The sequence below is a fragment of the Salvelinus alpinus genome, unplaced genomic scaffold (assembly GCF_045679555.1).
Source record: "Salvelinus alpinus unplaced genomic scaffold, SLU_Salpinus.1 scaffold_45, whole genome shotgun sequence".
Classification (NCBI taxonomy): Eukaryota; Metazoa; Chordata; class Actinopteri; order Salmoniformes; family Salmonidae; genus Salvelinus; species Salvelinus alpinus.
In genome coordinates this window covers 249,558-270,175 of record NW_027255986.1, presented here as the reverse complement: position 1 = coordinate 270,175, position 20,618 = coordinate 249,558, and the positions used below count along the sequence as shown (strand labels likewise).

At 52.2% G+C, this 20,618-nt stretch overlaps 1 protein-coding gene across 2 annotated transcripts in view; it reads left to right on the top strand.

The window, feature by feature from the left end:
• Positions 1-20,618, top strand: part of znf710b (zinc finger protein 710b) — a 50,680-nt gene that overhangs the window by 25,562 nt on the left and 4,500 nt on the right. For both annotated transcript variants that reach the window (XM_071388617.1, XM_071388616.1), the window contains 2 exons: positions 1,904-2,095; positions 9,757-9,928. In XM_071388617.1, coding sequence (XP_071244718.1) covers positions 1,904-2,095; positions 9,757-9,928 — 364 coding nt within the window. The remainder of the gene's footprint in view (positions 1-1,903; positions 2,096-9,756; positions 9,929-20,618) is intronic.

Here is a 20,618-nt window from a genome sequence, read left to right as displayed (position 1 = left end):
ACAAGGTACCTAACTCTGACCCCTGACCCCTAACCATAACCCTCCGCCAGCACGCCCTCACACACAAGGTACCTAACTCTGACCCCTAACCATAACCCTCCTCCAGCACGCCCTCACACACAAGGTACCTAACTCTGACCCCTAACCATAATCCTCCGCCAGCACGCCCTCACACACAAGGTACCTAACTCTGACCCCTGACCCCTAACCATAACCCTCCGCCAGCACGCCCTCACACACAAGGTACCTAACTCTGACCCCTAACCATAACCCTCCGCCAGCACGCCCTCACACACAAGGTACCTAACTCTGACCCCTGACCCCTAACCATAATCCTCCGCCAGCACGCCCTCACACACAAGGTACCTAACTCTGACCCCTGACCCCTAACCATAACCCTCCGCCAGCACGCCCTCACACACAAGGTACCTAACTCTGACCCCTGACCCCTAACTATAACCCTCCGCCAGCACACCCTCACACACAAGGTACCTAACTCTGACCCCTGACCCCTAACCATAATCCTCCGCCAGCACGCCCTCACACACAAGGTACCGAACTCTGACCCCTGACCCCTGACCATAACCCTCCGCCAGCACGCCCTCACACACAAGGTACCTAACTCTGACCCCTGACCCCTAACCATAATCCTCCGCCAGCACGCCCTCACACACAAGGTACCTAACTCTGACCCCTGACCCCTAACCATAATCCTCCGCCAGCACGCCCTCACACACAAGGAACCTAACTCTGACCCCTGACCCCTAACTATAACCCTCCGCCAGCACACCCAAGGTACCTAACTCTGACCCCTGACCCCTAACCATAATCCTCCGCCAGCACGCCCTCACACACAAGGTACCTAACTCTGACCCCTAACCATAATCCTCCGCCAGCACACCCTCACACACAAGGTACCTAACTCTGACCCCTGACCCCTGACCATAACCCTCCGCCAGCACGCCCTCACACACAAGGTACCTAACTCTGACCCCTGACCATAACCCTCCGCCAGCACCCCCTCACACACAAGGTACCTAACTCTGACCCCTGGCCCCTAACTATAACCCTCCGCCAGCACGCCCTCACACACAAGGTACCTAACACTGACCCCTGGCCCCTAACTATAACCCTCCGCCAGCACGCCCTCACACACAAGGTACCTAACACTGACCCCTGGCCCCTAACTATAACCCTCCGCCAGCACGCCCTCACACACAAGGTACCTAACACTGACCCCTGGCCCCTAACTATAACCCTCCGCCAGCACGCCCTCACACACAAGGTACCTAACTCTGACCCCTGGCCCCTAACTATAACCCTCCGCCAGCACGCCCTCACACACAAGGTACCTAACACTGACCCCTGACCCCTAACCATAATCCTCCGCCAGCACGCCCTCACACACAAGGTACCTAACTCTGACCCCTGACCCCTAACTATAACCCTCCGCCAGCACACCCTCACACACAAGGTACCAAGCCTTTAGAAGCTAGGTCTGATCCCAGTATAACAGGCCAACCAAGTTAAGTGAAGAGCACCACCAAGCCTTTAGAAGTATAGAAGCTAGATCTGACCCCAATATAGTCATGCTTTTCCTTCAGCTTCTTTACAGAATTTAAACTAACTTCATGTTCATTCTGCTGCAATGGTCCTCATCTAACTGTCCTCCTATAGGACCACTTATTGGTCAGTGGTCCTCCAGCTAACTGTCCTCCTGTGTTCTTATTGGTCAGTGGTCCTCCAGCTAACTGTCCTCCTGTGTTCTTATTGGTCAGTGGTCCTCCAGCTAACTGTCCTCCTGTGTTCTTATTGGTCAGTGGTCCTCATCTAACTGTCCTCCTGTGTTCTTATTGGTCAGTGGTCCTCCAGCTAACTGTCCTCCTGTGTTCTTATTGGTCAGGGAATGAAGGGTCATAAGTGTGAGGTGTGTTCCCGTGAGTTCACCTTGTCAGCCAACCTGAAGAGACACATGTTGATCCACAACAGCATCAGACCCTTCCAGTGTCACATCTGCTTCAAGAGCTTCATCCAGAAACAGACGCTCAAAACGCACATGATCGTCCACCTGCCCGTCAAACCCTTCAAATGCAAGGTGAGTTTATATGCAGGGTTGGAACAAGTTCAGGGAACACAGCTGGAGAATAACAGAGGGAACCTGGAAGGAAAGTGATTCATAGTGTTCCGGAACAGAACTGTTCTTTTAAAAGCATGGGAACCGGTTAATAACGTTATGTTCCATTTGTTTCTAGTCCCACAACAAAACGCCTATACAAAGCCCTCACGCTGTCACTCAAAAACGTATTCTGTCTGCCTGCCAGTCTTTACCTGTCTGTGTTCAGGCTACCTGCCCCTCCCCCCTCCGAAGCATAGGCTACTGTACTGAGTACACGCTTGATTCAGAAGATAGGGAGACAGGTTTTTATTAGCTAGAGAAGAATGGATTCACTTTTTCAGACACTATAGGCCTGGTATCACATTTCATGTTGGCTTTACACTACATTACCAAAAGTATGTGGACATCTGCACGTCAAACATCTCATTCCAAAATTATGGACATTAATATGGAGTTGGTCCCCCCTTTGCTGCTATAACAGCCTCCACTCTTCTGGGAAGGCTTTCCACTAGATTTTGTAACGTTGCTGCAGGGACTTGCTTCCATTCAGCCACAAGAGCATTAGTGAGGTCGGGCACTAATGTTGGGCAATTAGGTCTGGCTCGCAGTTGGCGTTCCAATTCAAAGGGGTTGAGGTCAGGGCTGTGTGCAGGCCAGTCAAGTTCTTCCATACCGATCTCAACTAACCATTTCTGTATAGACCTCACTTTGTGCGCAGGGGCATTGTCATGCTGAAACAGGAAAGGGCCTTCCCCCAAACTGTAGCAACGAAGTTGGAAGCACAGAATCGTCTAGAATGTCGTTGTATGCTGTAGCGTTAAGATTTCCCTTCACTGGAACTAAGGGGCCCGAACCATGAAAAACAGCCCCAAACATTACTCCTCCACTAAACTTTACAGTTGGCACTATTTATTCAGGCAGGTAAGTTTCTACTGGCATCCGCCAAACCCAAATTTGTCCGTCTGACTGCCATTTCCACTGCTCCAGAGTCCAATGGCAGCGAGCTTTACACGACTCCAGACGACGCTTGGCATTGCACATGGTGATCTTAGGCTTGTGTGTGGCTGCTCGGCCATGGAAACCAATTTCATGAAGCTCCCGACAAACAGTTCTTGTGCCGACGTTGCTTCCAGAGGCAGTTTGGAACTCGGTAGTGAGTGTTGCATCCGAGGACAGACAATTGTTACGCTCTTCAGTACTCGGCGTTCCCGTACTGTGAGCTTGTGTGGCCTACCACTTCGCGGCTGAGCCGTTGTTGCTCCTAGACATATTATAAGTAAGCACAACCCCCACCTGTGGACGTCGGGCCCTCATACCACCCTCATGGAGTCTGTTTCTGACCGTTTGAGCAGACACATGCACATTTGTGGCCTGCTGGAGGTCATTTTGCAGGGCTCTGGCAGTGCTCCTCCTTGCACAAAGGCGGAGGTAGCGGTCCTGCTCCTCCACGTCTCCTGATGTACTGGCCTGTCTCCTGGTAGCGCCTCCATGCTCTGGACACTACGCTGACAGACACAGCAAACCTTCTTGCCACAGCTCGCATTGATGTGCCATCCTGGATGAGCTGCACTACCTGAGCCACTTGTGTGGGTTGTAGACTCCGTCTCATGCTACCACTAGAGTGAAAGCACCGCCAGCATTCAAAAGTGACCAAAACATCAGCCAGGAACTGGAACTGAGAAGTGGTCTGTGGTCACCACCTGCAGAACCACTCCTTTATTGGGGGTGACTTGCTAATTGCCTATAATTTCCACCTTTTGTCTATTCCATTTGCACAACAGCATGTGAAATTTATTGTCAATCAGTGTTGCTTCCTAAGTGGACAGTTTGTTTTCACAGAAGTGTGATTGACTTGGAGTTACATTGTGTTGTTTATTTCCCTTTATTTTTTTGAGCAGGGGAGGGTTTCGGACACCGTTATATGAATTCTGAAATAACCGGCCCCTAGTCTTTCGTGTTGAAGGTTGGTTATTGCCTCAAATAGGGACCGGTAGCAGCCAGGGACTACAGTTAGGTTTTGGGGGTTGGTGAATAGGGACTGGTAGCAGGGACTACAGTTAGGTCTTGGGGGTTGGTTAATAGGGACTGGTAGCAGGGACTACAGTTAGGTTTTGGGGGTTGGTTAATAGGGACTGGTAGCAGGGACTACAGTTAGGTTTTGGGGGTTGGTTAATAGGGACTGGTAGCAGGGACTACAGTTAGGTCTTGGGGGTTGGTAATAGGGACTGGTAGCAGGGACTACAGTTAGGTATTGGGGGTTGGTAATAGGGACTGGTAGCAGGGACTACAGTTAGGTATTGGGGGTTGGTAATAGGGACTGGTAGCAGGGACTACAGTTAGGTCTTGGGGGTTGGTTAATAGGGACTGGTAGCAGGGACTACAGTTAGGTATTGGGGGTTGGTAATAGGGACTGGTAGCAGGGAATACAGTTAGGTCTTGGGGGTTGGTTAATAGGGACTGGTAGCAGGGACTACAGTTAGGTATTGGGGGTTGGTTAATAGGGACTGGTAGCAGGGACTACAGTTAGGTCTTGGGGGTTGGTTAATAGGGACTGGTAGCAGCCAGGGACTACAGTTAGGTCTTGGGGGTTGGTTAATAGGGACTGGTAGCAGGGACTACAGTTAGGTCTTGGGGGTTGGTAATAGGGACTGATAGCAGGGACTACAGTTAGGTCTTGGGGGTTGGTTAATAGGGACTGGTAGCAGGGACTACAGTTAGGTCTTGGGGGTTGGTTAATAGGGACTGATAGCAGGGACTACAGTTAGGTATTGGGGGTTGGTAATAGGGACTGGTAGCAGGGACTACAGTTAGGTCTTGCGGGTTGGTTAATAGGGACCGGTAGCAGGGACTACAGTTAGGTTTTGGGGGTTGGTTAATAGGGACTGATAGCAGGGACTACAGTTAGGTCTTGGGGGTTGGTAATAGGGACTGGTAGCAGGGACTACAGTTAGGTCTTGGGGGTTGGTAATAGGGACTGGTAGCAGGGACTACAGTTAGGTCTTGGGGGTTGGTTAATAGGGACCGGTAGCAGGGACTACAGTTAGGTCTTGGGGGTTGGTTAATAGGGACTGGTTGCAGGGACTACAGTTAGGTCTTGGGGGTTGGTTAATAGGGACTGGTAGCAGGGACTACAGTTAGGTCTTGGGGGTTGGTTAATAGGGACCGGTAGCAGGGACTACAGTTAGGTCTTGGGGGTTGGTAATAGGGACTGGTAGCAGGGACTACAGTTAGGTCTTGGGGGTTGGTTAATAGGGACTGGTAGCAGGGACTACAGTTAGGTCTTGGGGGTTGGTTAATAGGGACTGGTAGCAGGGACTACAGTTAGGTCTTGGGGGTTGGTAATAGGGACTGATAGCAGGGACTACAGTTAGGTCTTGGGGGTTGGTTAATAGGGACTGGTAGCAGGGACTACAGTTAGGTCTTGGTTAATAGGGACTGGTAGCAGGGACTACAGTTAGGTCTTGGGGGTTGGTTAATAGGGACTGGTAGCAGGGACTACAGTTAGGTCTTGGGGGTTGGTTAATAGGGACTGGTAGCAGGGACTACAGTTAGGTCTTGGGGGTTGGTAATAGGGACTGATAGCAGGGACTACAGTTAGGTCTTGGGGGTTGGTTAATAGGGACTGATAGCAGGGACTACAGTTAGGTCTTGGGGGTTGGTTAATAGGGACCGGTAGCAGGGACTACAGTTAGGTCTTGGGGGTTGGTAATAGGGACTGGTAGCAGGGACTACAGTTAGGTATTGGGGGTTGGTAATAGGGACTGGTAGCAGGGACGACAGTTAGGTCTTGGGGGTTGGTTAATAGGGACTGGTAGCAGGGACTACAGTTAGGTCTTGCGGGTTGGTTAATAGGGACTGGTAGCAGGGACGACAGTTAGGTCTTGGGGGTTGGTTAATAGGGACTGGTAGCAGGGACTACAGTTAGGTCTTGGGGGTTGGTTAATAGGGACTGGTAGCAGCCAGGGACTACAGTTAGGTCTTGGGGTTTGGTTAATAGGGACTGGTAGCAGGGACTACAGTTAGGTCTTGGGGGTTGGTAATAGGGACTGGTAGCAGGGACTACAGTTAGGTCTTGGGGGTTGGTTAATAGGGACTGATAGCAGGGACTACAGTTAGGTCTTGGGGGTTGGTAATAGGGACTGGTAGCAGGGACTACAGTTAGGTCTTGGGGGTTGGTTAATAGGGACTGGTAGCAGGGACTACAGTTAGGTCTTGGGGGTTGGTTAATAGGGACTGGTAGCAGGGACTACAGTTAGGTCTTGGGGGTTGGTTAATAGGGACTGGTAGCAGGGACTACAGTTAGGTCTTGGGGGTTGGTTAATAGGGACTGGTAGCAGGGACTACAGTTAGGTCTTGGGGGTTGGTTAATAGGGACTGATAGCAGGGACTACAGTTAGGTCTTGGGGGTTGGTTAATAGGGACTGGTAGCAGCCAGGGACTACAGTTAGGTATTGGGGGTTGGTAATAGGGACTGGTAGCAGGGACTACAGTTAGGTCTTGGGGGTTGGTAATAGGGACTGGTAGCAGGGACTACAGTTAGGTCTTGGGGGTTGGTTAATAGGGACTGGTAGCAGGGACTACAGTTAGGTCTTGGGGGTTGGTAATAGGGACTGGTAGCAGGGACTACAGTTAGGTCTTGGGGGTTGGTAATAGGGACTGGTAGCAGGGACTACAGTTAGGTCTTGGGGGTTGGTTAATAGGGACTGGTAGCAGGGACTACAGTTAGGTCTTGGGGGTTGGTTAATAGGGACTGGTAGCAGGGACTACAGTTAGGTCTTGGGGGTTGGTTAATAGGGACTGGTAGCAGGGACTACAGTTAGGTCTTGGGGGTTGGTTAATAGGGACTGGTAGCAGGGACTACAGTTAGGTTTTGGGGGTTGGTAATAGGGACTGGTAGCAGGGACTACAGTTAGGTCTTGGGGGTTGGTTAATAGGGACTGGTAGCAGGGACTACAGTTAGGTCTTGGGGGTTGGTTAATAGGGACTGGTAGCAGGGACTACAGTTAGGTCTTGGGGGTTGGTTAATAGGGACCGGTAGCAGGGACTACAGTTAGGTCTTGGGGGTTGGTTAATATGGACTGGTAGCAGGGACTACAGTTAGGTCTTGGGGGTTGGTTAATAGGGACTGGTAGCAGGGACTACAGTTAGGTCTTGGGGGTTGGTTAATAGGGACTGGTAGCAGGGACTACAGTTAGGTATTGGGGGTTGGTTAATAGGGACTGGTAGTAGGGACTACAGTTAGGTCTTGGGGGTTGGTTAATAGGGACTGGTAGCAGGGACTACAGTTAGGTTTTGGGGGTTGGTTAATAGGGACTGGTAGCAGGGACTACAGTTAGGTCTTGCGGGTTGGTTAATAGGGACCGGTAGCAGGGACTACAGTTAGGTCTTGCGGGTTGGTGAATAGGGACTGGTAGCAGGGACTACAATTAGGTCTTGGGGGTTGGTTAATAGGGACTGGTAGCAGGGACTACAGTTAGGTTTTGGGGGTTGGTTAATAGGGACTGGTAGCAGGGACTACAGTTAGGTCTTGGGGGTTGGTTAATAGGGACTGGTAGCAGCCAGGGACTACAGATAGGTCTTGGGGGTTGGTTAATAGGGACTGATAGCAGGGACTACAGTTAGGTCTTGGGGGTTGGTAATAGGGACTGGTAGCAGGGACTACAGTTAGGTCTTGGGGGTTGGTTAATAGGGACTGATAGCAGGGACTACAGTTAGGCCTTGTGGGTTGGTTAATAGGGACTGGTAGCAGGGACTACAGTTAGGTCTTGTGGGTTGGTAATAGGGACTGGTAGCAGGGACTACAGTTAGGTCTTGGGGGTTGGTTAATAGGGACTGGTAGCAGGGACTACAGTTAGGTCTTGGGGGTTGGTTAATAGGGACTGGTAGCAGGGACTACAGTTAGGTCTTGTGGGTTGGTAATAGGGACTGGTAGCAGGGACTACAGTTAGGTCTTGGGGGTTGGTTAATAGGGACTGGTAGCAGGGACTACAGTTAGGTCTTGGGGGTTGGTAATAGGGACTGGTAGCAGGGACTACAGTTAGGTCTTGGGGGTTGGTAATAGGGACTGGTAGCAGGGACTACAGTTAGGTCTTGGGGGTTGGTTAATAGGGACTGGTAGCAGGGACTACAGTTAGGTCTTGGGGGTTGGTTAATAGGGACTGGTAGCAGGGACTACAGTTAGGTCTTGGGGGTTGGTAATAGGGACTGGTAGCAGGGACTACAGTTAGGTCTTGGGGGTTGGTAATAGGGACTGGTAGCAGGGACTACAGTTAGGTCTTGGGGGTTGGTTAATAGGGACTGGTAGCAGGGACTACAGTTAGGTCTTGGGGGTTGGTAATAGGGACTGGTAGCAGGGACTACAGTTAGGTCTTGGGGGTTGGTTAATAGGGACTGGTAGCAGGGACTACAGTTAGGTCTTGGGGGTTGGTTAATAGGGACTGATAGCAGGGACTACAGTTAGGTATTGGGGGTTGGTAATAGGGACTGGTAGCAGGGACTACAGTTAGGTCTTGGGGGTTGGTAATAGGGACTGGTAGCAGGGACTACAATTAGGTCTTGGGGGTTGGTTAATAGGGACCGGTAGCAGGGACTACAGTTAGGTCTTGGGGGTTGGTAATAGGGACTGGTAGCAGGGACTACAGTTAGGTCTTGGGGGTTGGTTAATAGGGACTGGTAGCAGGGACTACAGTTAGGTCTTGGGGGTTGGTTAATAGGGACTGGTAGCAGGGACTACAGTTAGGTCTTGGGGGTTGGTTAATAGGGACTGGTAGCAGGGACTACAGTTAGGTCTTGGGGGTTGGTTAATAGGGACTGGTAGCAGCCAGGGACTACAGTTAGGTCTTGCGGGTTGGTAATAGGGACTGGTAGCAGCCAGGGACTACAGTTAGGTCTTGGGGGTTGGTTAATAGGGACTGGTAGCAGGGACTACAGTTAGGTCTTGGGGGTTGGTTAATAGGGACCGGTAGCAGGGACTACAGTTAGGTCTTGGGGTTGGTAATAGGGACTGGTAGCAGGGACTACAGTTAGGTCTTGGGGGTTGGTTAATAGGGACCGGTAGCAGGGACTACAGTTAGGTCTTGGGGGTTGGTAATAGGGACTGGTAGCAGGGACTACAGTTAGGTCTTGGGGGTTGGTAATAGGGACTGGTAGCAGGGACTACAGTTAGGTCTTGGGGGTTGGTAATAGGGACTGGTAGCAGGGACTACAGTTAGGTATTGGGGGTTGGTTAATAGGGACCGGTAGCAGGGACTACAGTTAGGTCTTGGGGGTTGGTTAATAGGGACCGGTAGCAGGGACTACAGTTAGGTCTTGGGGGTTGGTTAATAGGGACTGATAGCAGGGACTACAGTTAGGTCTTGTGGGTTGGTAATAGGGACTGGTAGCAGGGACTACAGTTAGGTTTTGGGGGTTGGTTAATAGGGACTGGTAGCAGGGACTACAGTTAGGTCTTGGGGGTTGGTTAATAGGGACTGGTAGCAGCCAGGGACTACAGTTAGGTCTTGCGGGTTGGTAATAGGGACTGGTAGCAGGGACTACAGTTAGGTCTTGGGGGTTGGTTATTCCCTCAAATAGGGACTTGTAGCGACGATCACGATTACAATTATGAACATATACTGTAACTCATGCTTTGTCTTTTCCAGGTGTGCGGGAAGTCGTTCAACAGAATGTACAACCTGCTGGGTCACATGCACCTCCACGCCGGCTCCAAACCCTTCAAGTGTCCTTACTGCTCATCCAAGTTTAACCTGAAGGGGAACCTCAGCCGACACATGAAGGTCAAACACGGCATGGACATCTCACCTAACGGACAAGGTGAGGCTTTACCCTTCACCCTAACCCTTTACCCTAACCCGGCATGGACATCTCACCTGACGGACAAGGTGAGGCTTTACCCTTTACCCTAACCCGGCATGGACATCTCACCTGACGGACAAGGTGAGGCTTTACCCTTCACCCTAACCCTTTACCCTAACCCGGCATGGACATCTCACCTGACGGACAAGGTGAGGCTTTACCCTTCACCCTAACCCTTTACCCTGAGACCAAACCCTTTACCCTGAGACCAAACCCTTTACCCTGAGACCAAACCCTTTACCCTGAGACCAAACCCTTTACCCTAAGACCTAACCCTTTACCCTAACCCAGCATGGACATCTCCCCTGACGGACAAGGCAGGGCTTTACCCCTTACCCTTTACCCTAACCCAGCATGGAAATCTCCCCTGACAGACAAGGTAGGGCTTTACCCCTAACCCTTTACCCTAACCCAGCATGGACATCTCCCCTGACAGACAAGGTAGGGCTTTACCCCTAACCCTTTACCCTAACCCAGCATGGACATCTCCCCTGACAGACAAGGTAGGGCTTTACCCCTAACCCTTTACCCTAACCTAGCATGGACATCTCCCCTGACAGACAAGGTAGGGCTTTACCCCTAACCCTTTACCCTAACCCAGCATGGACATCTCCCCTGACAGACAAGGTAGGGCTTTACCCCTAACCCTTTACCCTAACCCAGCATGGACATCTCCCCTGACGGACAAGGTAGGGCTTTACCCCTAACCCTTTACCCTAACCCAGCATGGACATCTCCCCTGACAGACAAGGTAGGGCTTTACCCCTAACCCTTTACCCTAACCCAGCATGGACATCTCCCCTGACGAACAAGGCAGGGCTTTACCCCTAACCCTTTACCCTAACCCTAACCCAGCATGGACATCTCCCCTGACAGACAAGGCAGGGCTTTACCCCTAACCCTTTACCCTAACCCAGCATGGACATCTCCCCTGACAGACAAGGTAGGGCTTTACCCCTAACCCTTTACCCTAACCCAGCATGGAAATCTCCCCTGACAGACAAGACAGGGCTTTACCCCAAACCCTTTACCCTAACCCAGCATGGACATCTCCCCTGACAGACAAGGTAGGGCTTTACCCCTAACCCTTTACCCTAACCCAGCATGGAAATCTCCCCTGACAGACAAGGCAGGGCTTTACCCCAAACCCTTTACCCTAACCCAGCATGGACATCTCCCCTGACAGACAAGGCAGGGCTTTACCCCTTTACCCTAACCCAGCATGGACATCTCCCCTGACGGACAAGGTCGGGCTTTACCCCTAACCCTTTACCCTAACCCAGCATGGACATCTCCCCTGACAGACAAGGTAGGGCTTTACCCCTAACCCTTTACCCTAACCCAGCATGGACATCTCCCCTGACAGACAAGGCAGGGCTTTACCCCTAACCCTTTACCCTAACCCAGCATGGACATCTCCCCTGACAGACAAGGTAGGGCTTTACCCCTAACCCTTTACCCTAACCCAGCATGGACATCTCCCCTGACAGACAAGGTAGGGCTTTACCCCTAACCCTTTACCCTAACCCAGCATGGACATCTCCCCTGACGGACAAGGCAGGGCTTTACCCCTAACCATTTACCCTAACCCAGCATGGACATCTCCCCTGACAGACAAGGTAGAGCTTTACCCCTAACCCTTTACCCTAACCCAGCATGGACATCTCACCTGACGGACAAGGTGAGGCTTTACCCTTCACCCTAACCCTTTACCCTGAGACCAAACCCTTTACCCTGAGACCAAACCCTTTACCCTGAGACCAACCCCTTTACCCTGAGACCAAACCCTTTACCCTGAGACCAAACCCTTTACCCTGAGACCAAACCCTTTACCCTGAGACCAAACCCTTTACCCTGAGACCAAACCCTTTACCCTAACACTTTTACCCTAAGACCTAACCCTTTACCCTAACCCTAACCCAGCATGGACATCTCCCCTGACGGACAAGGCAGGGCTTTACCCCTTACCCTTTACCCTAACCCAGCATGGAAATCTCCCCTGACAGACAAGGCAGGGCTTTACCCCTAACCCTTTACCCTAACCCAGCATGGACATCTCCCCTGACGGACAAGGCAGGGCTTTACCCCTTACCCTTTACCCTAACCCAGCATGGAAATCTCCCCTGACAGACAAGGCAGGGCTTTACCCCTAACCCTTTACCCTAACCCAGCATGGACATCTCCCCTGACGGACAAGGTAGGGCTTTACCCCTAACCCTTTACCCTAACCCAGCATGGACATCTCCCCTGACAGACAAGGTAGGGCTTTACCCCTAACCCTTTACCCTAACCCTAACCCAGCATGGACATCGCCCCTGACGGACAAGGCAGGGCTTTACCCCTAACCCTTTACCCTAACCCAGCATGGACATCTCCCCTGACAGACAAGGCAGGGCTTTACCCCTAACCCTTTACCCTAACCCAGCATGGACATCTCCCCTGACAGACAAGGCAGGGCTTTACCCCTAACCCTTTACCCTAACCCAGCATGGACATCTCCCCTGACGGACAAGGTAGGGCTTTACCCCTAACCCTTTACCCTAACCCAGCATGGAAATCTCCCCTGACAGACAAGGTAGGGCTTTACCCCTAACCCTTTACCCTAACCCAGCATGGACATCTCCCCTGACAGACAAGGTAGGGCTTTACCCCTAACCCTTTACCCTAACCCAGCATGGACATCTCCCCTGACGAACAAGGCAGGGCTTTACCCCTAACCCTTTACCCTAACCCAGCATGGACATCTCCCCTGACAGACAAGGCAGGGCTTTACCCCAAACCCTTTACCCTAACCCAGCATGGACATCTCCCCTGACAGACAAGGTAGGGCTTTACCCCTAACCCTTTACCCTAACCCTAACCCAGCATGGACATCTCCCCTGACAGACAAGGCAGGGCTTTACCCCTAACCCTTTACCCTAACCCAGCATGGACATCTCCCCTGACAGACAAGGTAGGGCTTTACCCCTAACCCTTTACCCTAACCCAGCATGGACATCTCCCCTGACGGACAAGGCAGGGCTTTACCCCTTACCCTTTACCCTAACCCAGCATGGAAATCTCCCCTGACAGACAAGGCAGGGCTTTACCCCTAACCCTTTACCCTAACCCAGCATGGACATCTCCCCTGACGGACAAGGTAGGGCTTTACCCCTAACCCTTTACCCTAACCCTAACCCAGCATGGACATCGCCCCTGACGGACAAGGCAGGGCTTTACCCCTAACCCTTTACCCTAACCCAGCATGGACATCTCCCCTGACAGACAAGGCAGGGCTTTACCCCTAACCCTTTACCCTAACCCAGCATGGACATCTCCCCTGACAGACAAGGCAGGGCTTTACCCCTAACCCTTTACCCTAACCCAGCATGGACATCTCCCCTGACGGACAAGGTAGGGCTTTACCCCTAACCCTTTACCCTAACCCAGCATGGAAATCTCCCCTGACAGACAAGGCAGGGCTTTACCCCAAAACCCTTTACCCTAACCCAGCATGGACATCTCCCCTGACAGACAAGGTAGGGCTTTACCCCTAACCCTTTACCCTAACCTAGCATGGACATCTCCCCTGACGGACAAGGCAGGGCTTTACCCCTAACCATTAACCCTAACCCAGCATGGACATCTCCCCTGACAGACAAGGTAGAGCTTTACCCCTAACCCTTTACCCTAACCCAGCATGGACATCTCCCCTGACAGACAAGGTAGAGCTTTACCCCTAACCCTTTACCCTAACCCAGCATGGACATCTCACCTGACGGACAAGGTGAGGCTTTACCCTTCACCCTAACCCTTTACCCTGAGACCAAACCCTTTACCCTGAGACCAAACCCTTTACCCTGAGACCAAACCCTTTACCCTGAGACCAAACCCTTTACCCTAACACTTTTACCCTAAGACCTAACCCTTTACCCTAACCCTAACCCAGCATGGACATCTCCCCTGACGGACAAGGCAGGGCTTTACCCCTTACCCTTTACCCTAACCCAGCATGGAAATCTCCCCTGACAGACAAGGCAGGGCTTTACCCCTAACCCTTTACCCTAACCCAGCATGGACATCTCCCCTGACGGACAAGGTAGGGCTTTACCCCTAACCCTTTACCCTAACCCTAACCCAGCATGGACATCGCCCCTGACGGACAAGGCAGGGCTTTACCCCTAACCCTTTACCCTAACCCAGCATGGACATCTCCCCTGACAGACAAGGCAGGGCTTTACCCCTAACCCTTTACCCTAACCCAGCATGGACATCTCCCCTGACAGACAAGGCAGGGCTTTACCCCTAACCCTTTACCCTAACCCAGCATGGACATCTCCCCTGACGGACAAGGTAGGGCTTTACCCCTAACCCTTTACCCTAACCCAGCATGGAAATCTCCCCTGACAGACAAGGCAGGGCTTTACCCCAAACCCTTTACCCTAACCCAGCATGGACATCTCCCCTGACAGACAAGGTAGGGCTTTACCCCTAACCCTTTACCCTAACCTAGCATGGACATCTCCCCTGACAGACAAGGCAGGGCTTTACCCCTAACCCTTTACCATAACCCAGCATGGACATCTCCCCTGACGGACAAGGCAGGGCTTTTACCCTAACCCTTTACCCTAACCCAGCATGGACATCTCCCCTGACAGACAAGGTAGAGCTTTACCCCTAACCCTTTACCCTAACCCAGCATGGACATCTCCCCTGACAGACAAGGCAGGGCTTTACCCCTAACCCTTTACCCTAACCCAGCATGGACATCTCACCTGACGGACAAGGTGAGGCTTTACCCTTCACCCTAACCCTTTACCCTGAGACCAAACCCTTTACCCTGAGACCAAACCCTTTACCCTGAGACCAAACCCTTTACCCTGAGACCAAACCCTTTACCCTGAGACCAAACCCTTTACCCTGAGACCAAACCCTTTACCCTGAGACCAAACCCTTTACCCTGAGACCAAACCCTTTACCCTGAGACCAAACCCTTTACCCTGAGACCAAACCCTTTACCCTGAGACCAAACCCTTTACCCTGAGACCAACCCCTTTACCCTGAGACCTAACCCTTTACCCTAACCCTTTACCCTGAGACCAAACCCTTTACCCTGAGACCAACCCCTTTACCCTGAGACCAACCCCTTTACCCTGAGACCAAACCCTTTACCCTAAGACCTAACCCTTTACCCTAACCTAGCATGGACATCTCCCCTGACAGACAAGGCAGGGCTTTACCCCTAACCCTTTACCATAACCCAGCATGGACATCTCCCCTGACGGACAAGGCAGGGCTTTTACCCTAACCCTTTACCCTAACCCAGCATGGACATCTCCCCTGACAGACAAGGTAGAGCTTTACCCCTAACCCTTTACCCTAACCCAGCATGGACATCTCCCCTGACAGACAAGGCAGGGCTTTACCCCTAACCCTTTACCCTAACCCAGCATGGACATCTCCCCTGACAGACAAGGTAGGGCTTTACCCCTAACCCTTTACCCTAACCCAGCATGGACATCTCCCCTGACAGACAAGGTAGGGCTTTACCCCTAACCCTTTACCCTAACCCAGCATGGACATCTCCCCTGACGGACAAGGTAGGGCTTTACCCCTAACCCTTTACCCTAACCCAGCATGGACATCTCCCCTGACAGACAAGGTAGGGCTTTACCCCTAACCCTTTACCCTAACCCTAACCCAGCATGGACATCGCCCCTGACGGACAAGGCAGGGCTTTACCCCTAACCCTTTACCCTAACCCAGCATGGACATCTCCCCTGACAGACAAGGTAGGGCTTTACCCCTAACCCTTTACCCTAACCCAGCATGGACATCTCCCCTGACGGACAAGGTAGGGCTTTACCCCTAACCCTTTACCCTAACCCAGCATGGAAATCTCCCCTGACAGACAAGGCAGGGCTTTACCCCAAACCCTTTACCCTAACCCAGCATGGACATCTCCCCTGACAGACAAGGTAGGGCTTTACCCCTAACCCTTTACCCTAACCCAGCATGGACATCTCCCCTGACAGACAAGGCAGGGCTTTACCCCTAACCCTTTACCCTAACCCAGCATGGACATCTCCCCTGACAGACAAGGTAGGGCTTTAGCCATAACCCTTTACCCTAATCCAGCATGGACATCTCCCCTGACGGACAAGGTAGGGCTTTACCCCTAACCCTTTACCCTAACCCAGCATGGACATCTCCCCTGACAGACAAGGCAGGGCTTTACCCCTAACCCTTTACCCTAACCCAACATGGACATCTCCCCTGACAGACAAGGTAGGGCTTTACCCCTAACCCTTTACCCTAACCCAGCATGGACATCTCCCCTGACAGACAAGGTAGGGCTTTACCCCTAACCCTTTACCCTAACCCAGCATGGACATCTCCCCTGACAGACAAGGCAGGGCTTTACCCCTAACCCTTTACCCTAACCCAGCATGGACATCTCCCCTGACAGACAAGGTAGGGCTTTACCCCTAACCCTTTACCCTAACCCAGCATGGACATCTCCCCTGACAGACAAGGTAGGGCTTTACCCCTAACCCTTTACCCTAACCCAGCATGGACATCTCCCCTGACAGACAAGGTAGGGCTTTACCCCTAACCCTTTACCCTAACCCAGCATGGACATCTCCCCTGACGGACAAGATAGAGCTTTACCCCTAACCCTTTACCCTAACCCAGCATGGACATCTCCCCTGACGGACAAGGTAGGGCTTTACCCCTAACCCTTTACCCTAACCCAGCATGGACATCTCCCCTGACAGACAAGGTAGGGCTTTACCCCTAACCCTTTACCCTAACCCTAACCCAGCATGGACATCTCCCCTGACAGACAAGGCAGGGCTTTACCCCTAACCCTTTACCCTAACCCAGCATGGACATCTCCCCTGACAGACAAGGTAGGGCTTTACCCCTAACCCTTTACCCTAACCCAGCATGGACATCTCCCCTGACAGACAAGGCAGGGCTTTACCCCTAACCCTTTACCCTAACCCAGCATGGACATCTCCCCTGACAGACAAGGTAGGGCTTTACCCCTAACCCTTTACCCTAACCCAGCATGGACATCTCCCCTGACAGACAAGGCAGGGCTTTACCCCTAACCCTTACCCTAACCCAGCATGGACATCTCCCCTGACGGACAAGGTAGGGCTTTACCCCTAACCCTTTACCCTAACCCAGCATGGACATCTCCCCTGACAGACAAGGTAGGGCTTTACCCCTAACCCTTTACCCTAACCCTAACCCAGCATGGACATCGCCCCTGACGGACAAGGCAGGGCTTTACCCCTAACCCTTTACCCTAACCCAGCATGGACATCTCCCCTGACAGACAAGGTAGGGCTTTACCCCTAACCCTTTACCCTAACCCAGCATGGACATCTCCCCTGACGGACAAGGTAGGGCTTTACCCCTAACCCTTTACCCTAACCCAGCATGGAAATCTCCCCTGACAGACAAGGCAGGGCTTTACCCCAAACCCTTTACCCTAACCCAGCATGGACATCTCCCCTGACAGACAAGGTAGGGCTTTACCCCTAACCCTTTACCCTAACCCAGCATGGACATCTCCCCTGACAGACAAGGCAGGGCTTTACCCCTAACCCTTTACCCTAACCCAGCATGGACATCTCCCCTGACAGACAAGGTAGGGCTTTACCCATAACCCTTTACCCTAATCCAGCATGGACATCTCCCCTGACGGACAAGGTAGGGCTTTACCCCTAACCCTTTACCCTAACCCAGCATGGACATCTCCCCTGACGGACAAGGTAGGGCTTTACCCCTAACCCTTTACCCTAACCCAGCATGGACATCTCCCCTGACAGACAAGGTAGGGCTTAACTCTCTTTCCCTTCCTTCCTCTCATCTCACGATCCATCACTTATTTATTCAGCCACCTAACTACCATTCCTGTAGCCTTCTTATTGTAGGCTTAGTGTTAGTAGCCGTCAATGAGCAGCCTGACTTCGTGGTTGTATATCCTGTTTGTTAAAACTTTGTTTGTGATCCTGTTGGTTCTACCACTGGTTGGTCCTGTTGGTTCTACCACTGGTTGGTCCTGTTGGTTCTACCACTGGGTTGGTCCTGTTGGTTCTACCACTGGGTTGGTCCTGTTGGTCCTTCCACTGGGTTGGTCCTGTTGGTCCTTCCACTGGGTTGGTCCTGTTGGTCCTTCCACTGGGTTGGTCCTGTTGGTTCTACCACTGGGTTCTGGGTTGGGGTTGGTTCTACCACTGGGTTCTGGGTTGGGGTTGGTTCTACCACTGTGTTCTGGGTTGGGGTTGGTTCTACCACTGTGTTCTGGGTTGGGGTTGGTTCTACCACTGTGTTCTGGGTTGGGGTTAGGGTTGGTTCTACCACTGTGTTCTGGGTTGGTTCTACCACTGTGTTCTGGGTTGGGGTTGGTTCTACCACGGTGTTCTGGGTTGGGGTTAGGGTTGGTTCTACCACTGTGTTCTGGGTTGGGGTTGGTTCTACCACTGTTTCTGGGTTGGGGTTGGTTCTACCACTGTGTTCTGGGTTGGGGTTGGTTCTACCACGGTGTTCTGGGTTGGGGTTAGGGTTGGTTCTACCACTGTGTTCTGGGTTAGGGTTGGTTCTACCACTGTGTTCTGGGTTGGGGTTGGTTCTACCACTGTGTTCTGGGGTTGGGGTTAGGGTTGGTTCTACCACTGTGTTCTGGGTTGGGGTTGGGGTTGGTTCTACCACTGTGTTCTGGGTTGGGGTTGGTTCTACCACTGTGTTCTGGGTTGGGGTTGGTTCTACCACTGTGTTCTGGGTTGGGGTTGGTTCTACCACTGTGTTCTGGGTTGGTTCTACCACTGTGTTCTGGGTTGGTTCTACCACTGTGTTCTGGGTTGGGGTTGGTTCTACCACTGTGTTCTGGGTTGGGGTTGGTTCTACCACTGTGTTCTGGGTTGGGGTTGGTTCTACCACTGTGTTCTGGGTTGGTTCTACCACTGTGTTCTGGGTTGGGGTTGGTTCTACCACTGTGTTCTGGGTTGGTTCTACCACTGTGTTCTGGGTTGGGGTTGGTTCTACCACGGTGTTCTGGGTTGGGGTTAGGGTTGGTTCTACCACTGTGTTCTGGGTTGGGGTTGGTTCTACCACTGTTCTGGGTTGGGGTTGGTTCTACCACTGTGTTCTGGGTTGGGGTTGGTTCTACCACGGTGTTCTGGGTTGGGGTTAGGGTTGGTTCTACCACTGTGTTCTGGGTTGGGGTTGGTTCTACCACTGTGTTCTGGGTTGGGGTTGGTTCTACCACTGTGTTCTGGGTTGGGGTTAGGGTTGGTTCTACCACTGTGTTCTGGGTTGGGGTTGGTTCTACCACTGTGTTCTAGGTTGGGGTTGGTTCTACCACTGTGTTCTGGGTTGGGGTTGGTTCTACCACTGTGTTCTGGGTTGGGGTTGGTTCTACCACTGTGTTCTGGGTTGGTTCTACCACTGTGTTCTGGGTTGGGGTTGGTTCTACCACTGTGTTCTGGGTTGGGGTTGGTTCTACCACTGTGTTCTGGGTTGGGGTTGGTTCTACCACTGTGTTCTGGGTTGGGGTTGGTTCTACCACTGTGTTCTGGGTTGGTTCTACCACTGTGTTCTGGGTTGGGGTTGGTTCTACCACGGTGTTCTGGGTTGGGGTTAGGGTTGGTTCTACCACTGTGTTCTGGGTTGGGGTTGGTTCTACCACTGTTCTGGGTTGGGGTTGGTTCTACCACTGTGTTCTGGGTTGGGGTTGGTTCTACCACGGTGTTCTGGGTTGGGGTTAGGGTTGGTTCTACCACTGTGTTCTGGGTTGGGGTTGGTTCTACCACTGTGTTCTGGGTTGGGGTTGGTTCTACCACTGTGTTCTGGGTTGGGGTTAGGGTTGGTTCTACCACTGTGTTCTGGGTTGGGGTTGGGGTTGGTTCTACCACTGTGTTCTGGGTTGGGGTTGGTTCTACCACTGTGTTCTGGGTTGGGGTTGGTTCTACCACTGTGTTCTGGGTTGGGGTTGGTTCTACCACTGTGTTCTGGGTTGGTTCTACCACTGTGTTCTGGGTTGGTTCTACCACTGTGTTCTGGGTTGGGGTTGGTTCTACCACTGTGTTCTGGGTTGGGGTTGGTTCTACCACTGTGTTCTGGGTTGGGGTTGGTTCTACCACTGTGTTCTGGGTTGGTTCTACCACTGTGTTCTGGGTTGGGGTTGGTTCTACCACTGTGTTCTGGGTTGGTTCTACCACTGTGTTCTGGGTTGGGGTTGGTTCTACCACGGTGTTCTGGGTTGGGGTTAGGGTTGGTTCTACCACTGTGTTCTGGGTTGGGGTTGGTTCTACCACTGTTCTGGGTTGGGGTTGGTTCTACCACTGTGTTCTGGGTTGGGGTTGGTTCTACCACGGTGTTCTGGGTTGGGGTTAGGGTTGGTTCTACCACTGTGTTCTGGGTTGGGGTTGGTTCTACCACTGTGTTCTGGGTTGGGGTTGGTTCTACCACTGTGTTCTGGGTTGGGGTTAGGGTTGGTTCTACCACTGTGTTCTGGGTTGGGGTTGGTTCTACCACTGTGTTCTGGGTTGGGGTTGGTTCTACCACTGTGTTCTGGGTTGGGGTTGGTTCTACCACTGTGTTCTGGGTTGGGGTTGGTTCTACCACTGTGTTCTGGGTTGGTTCTACCACTGTG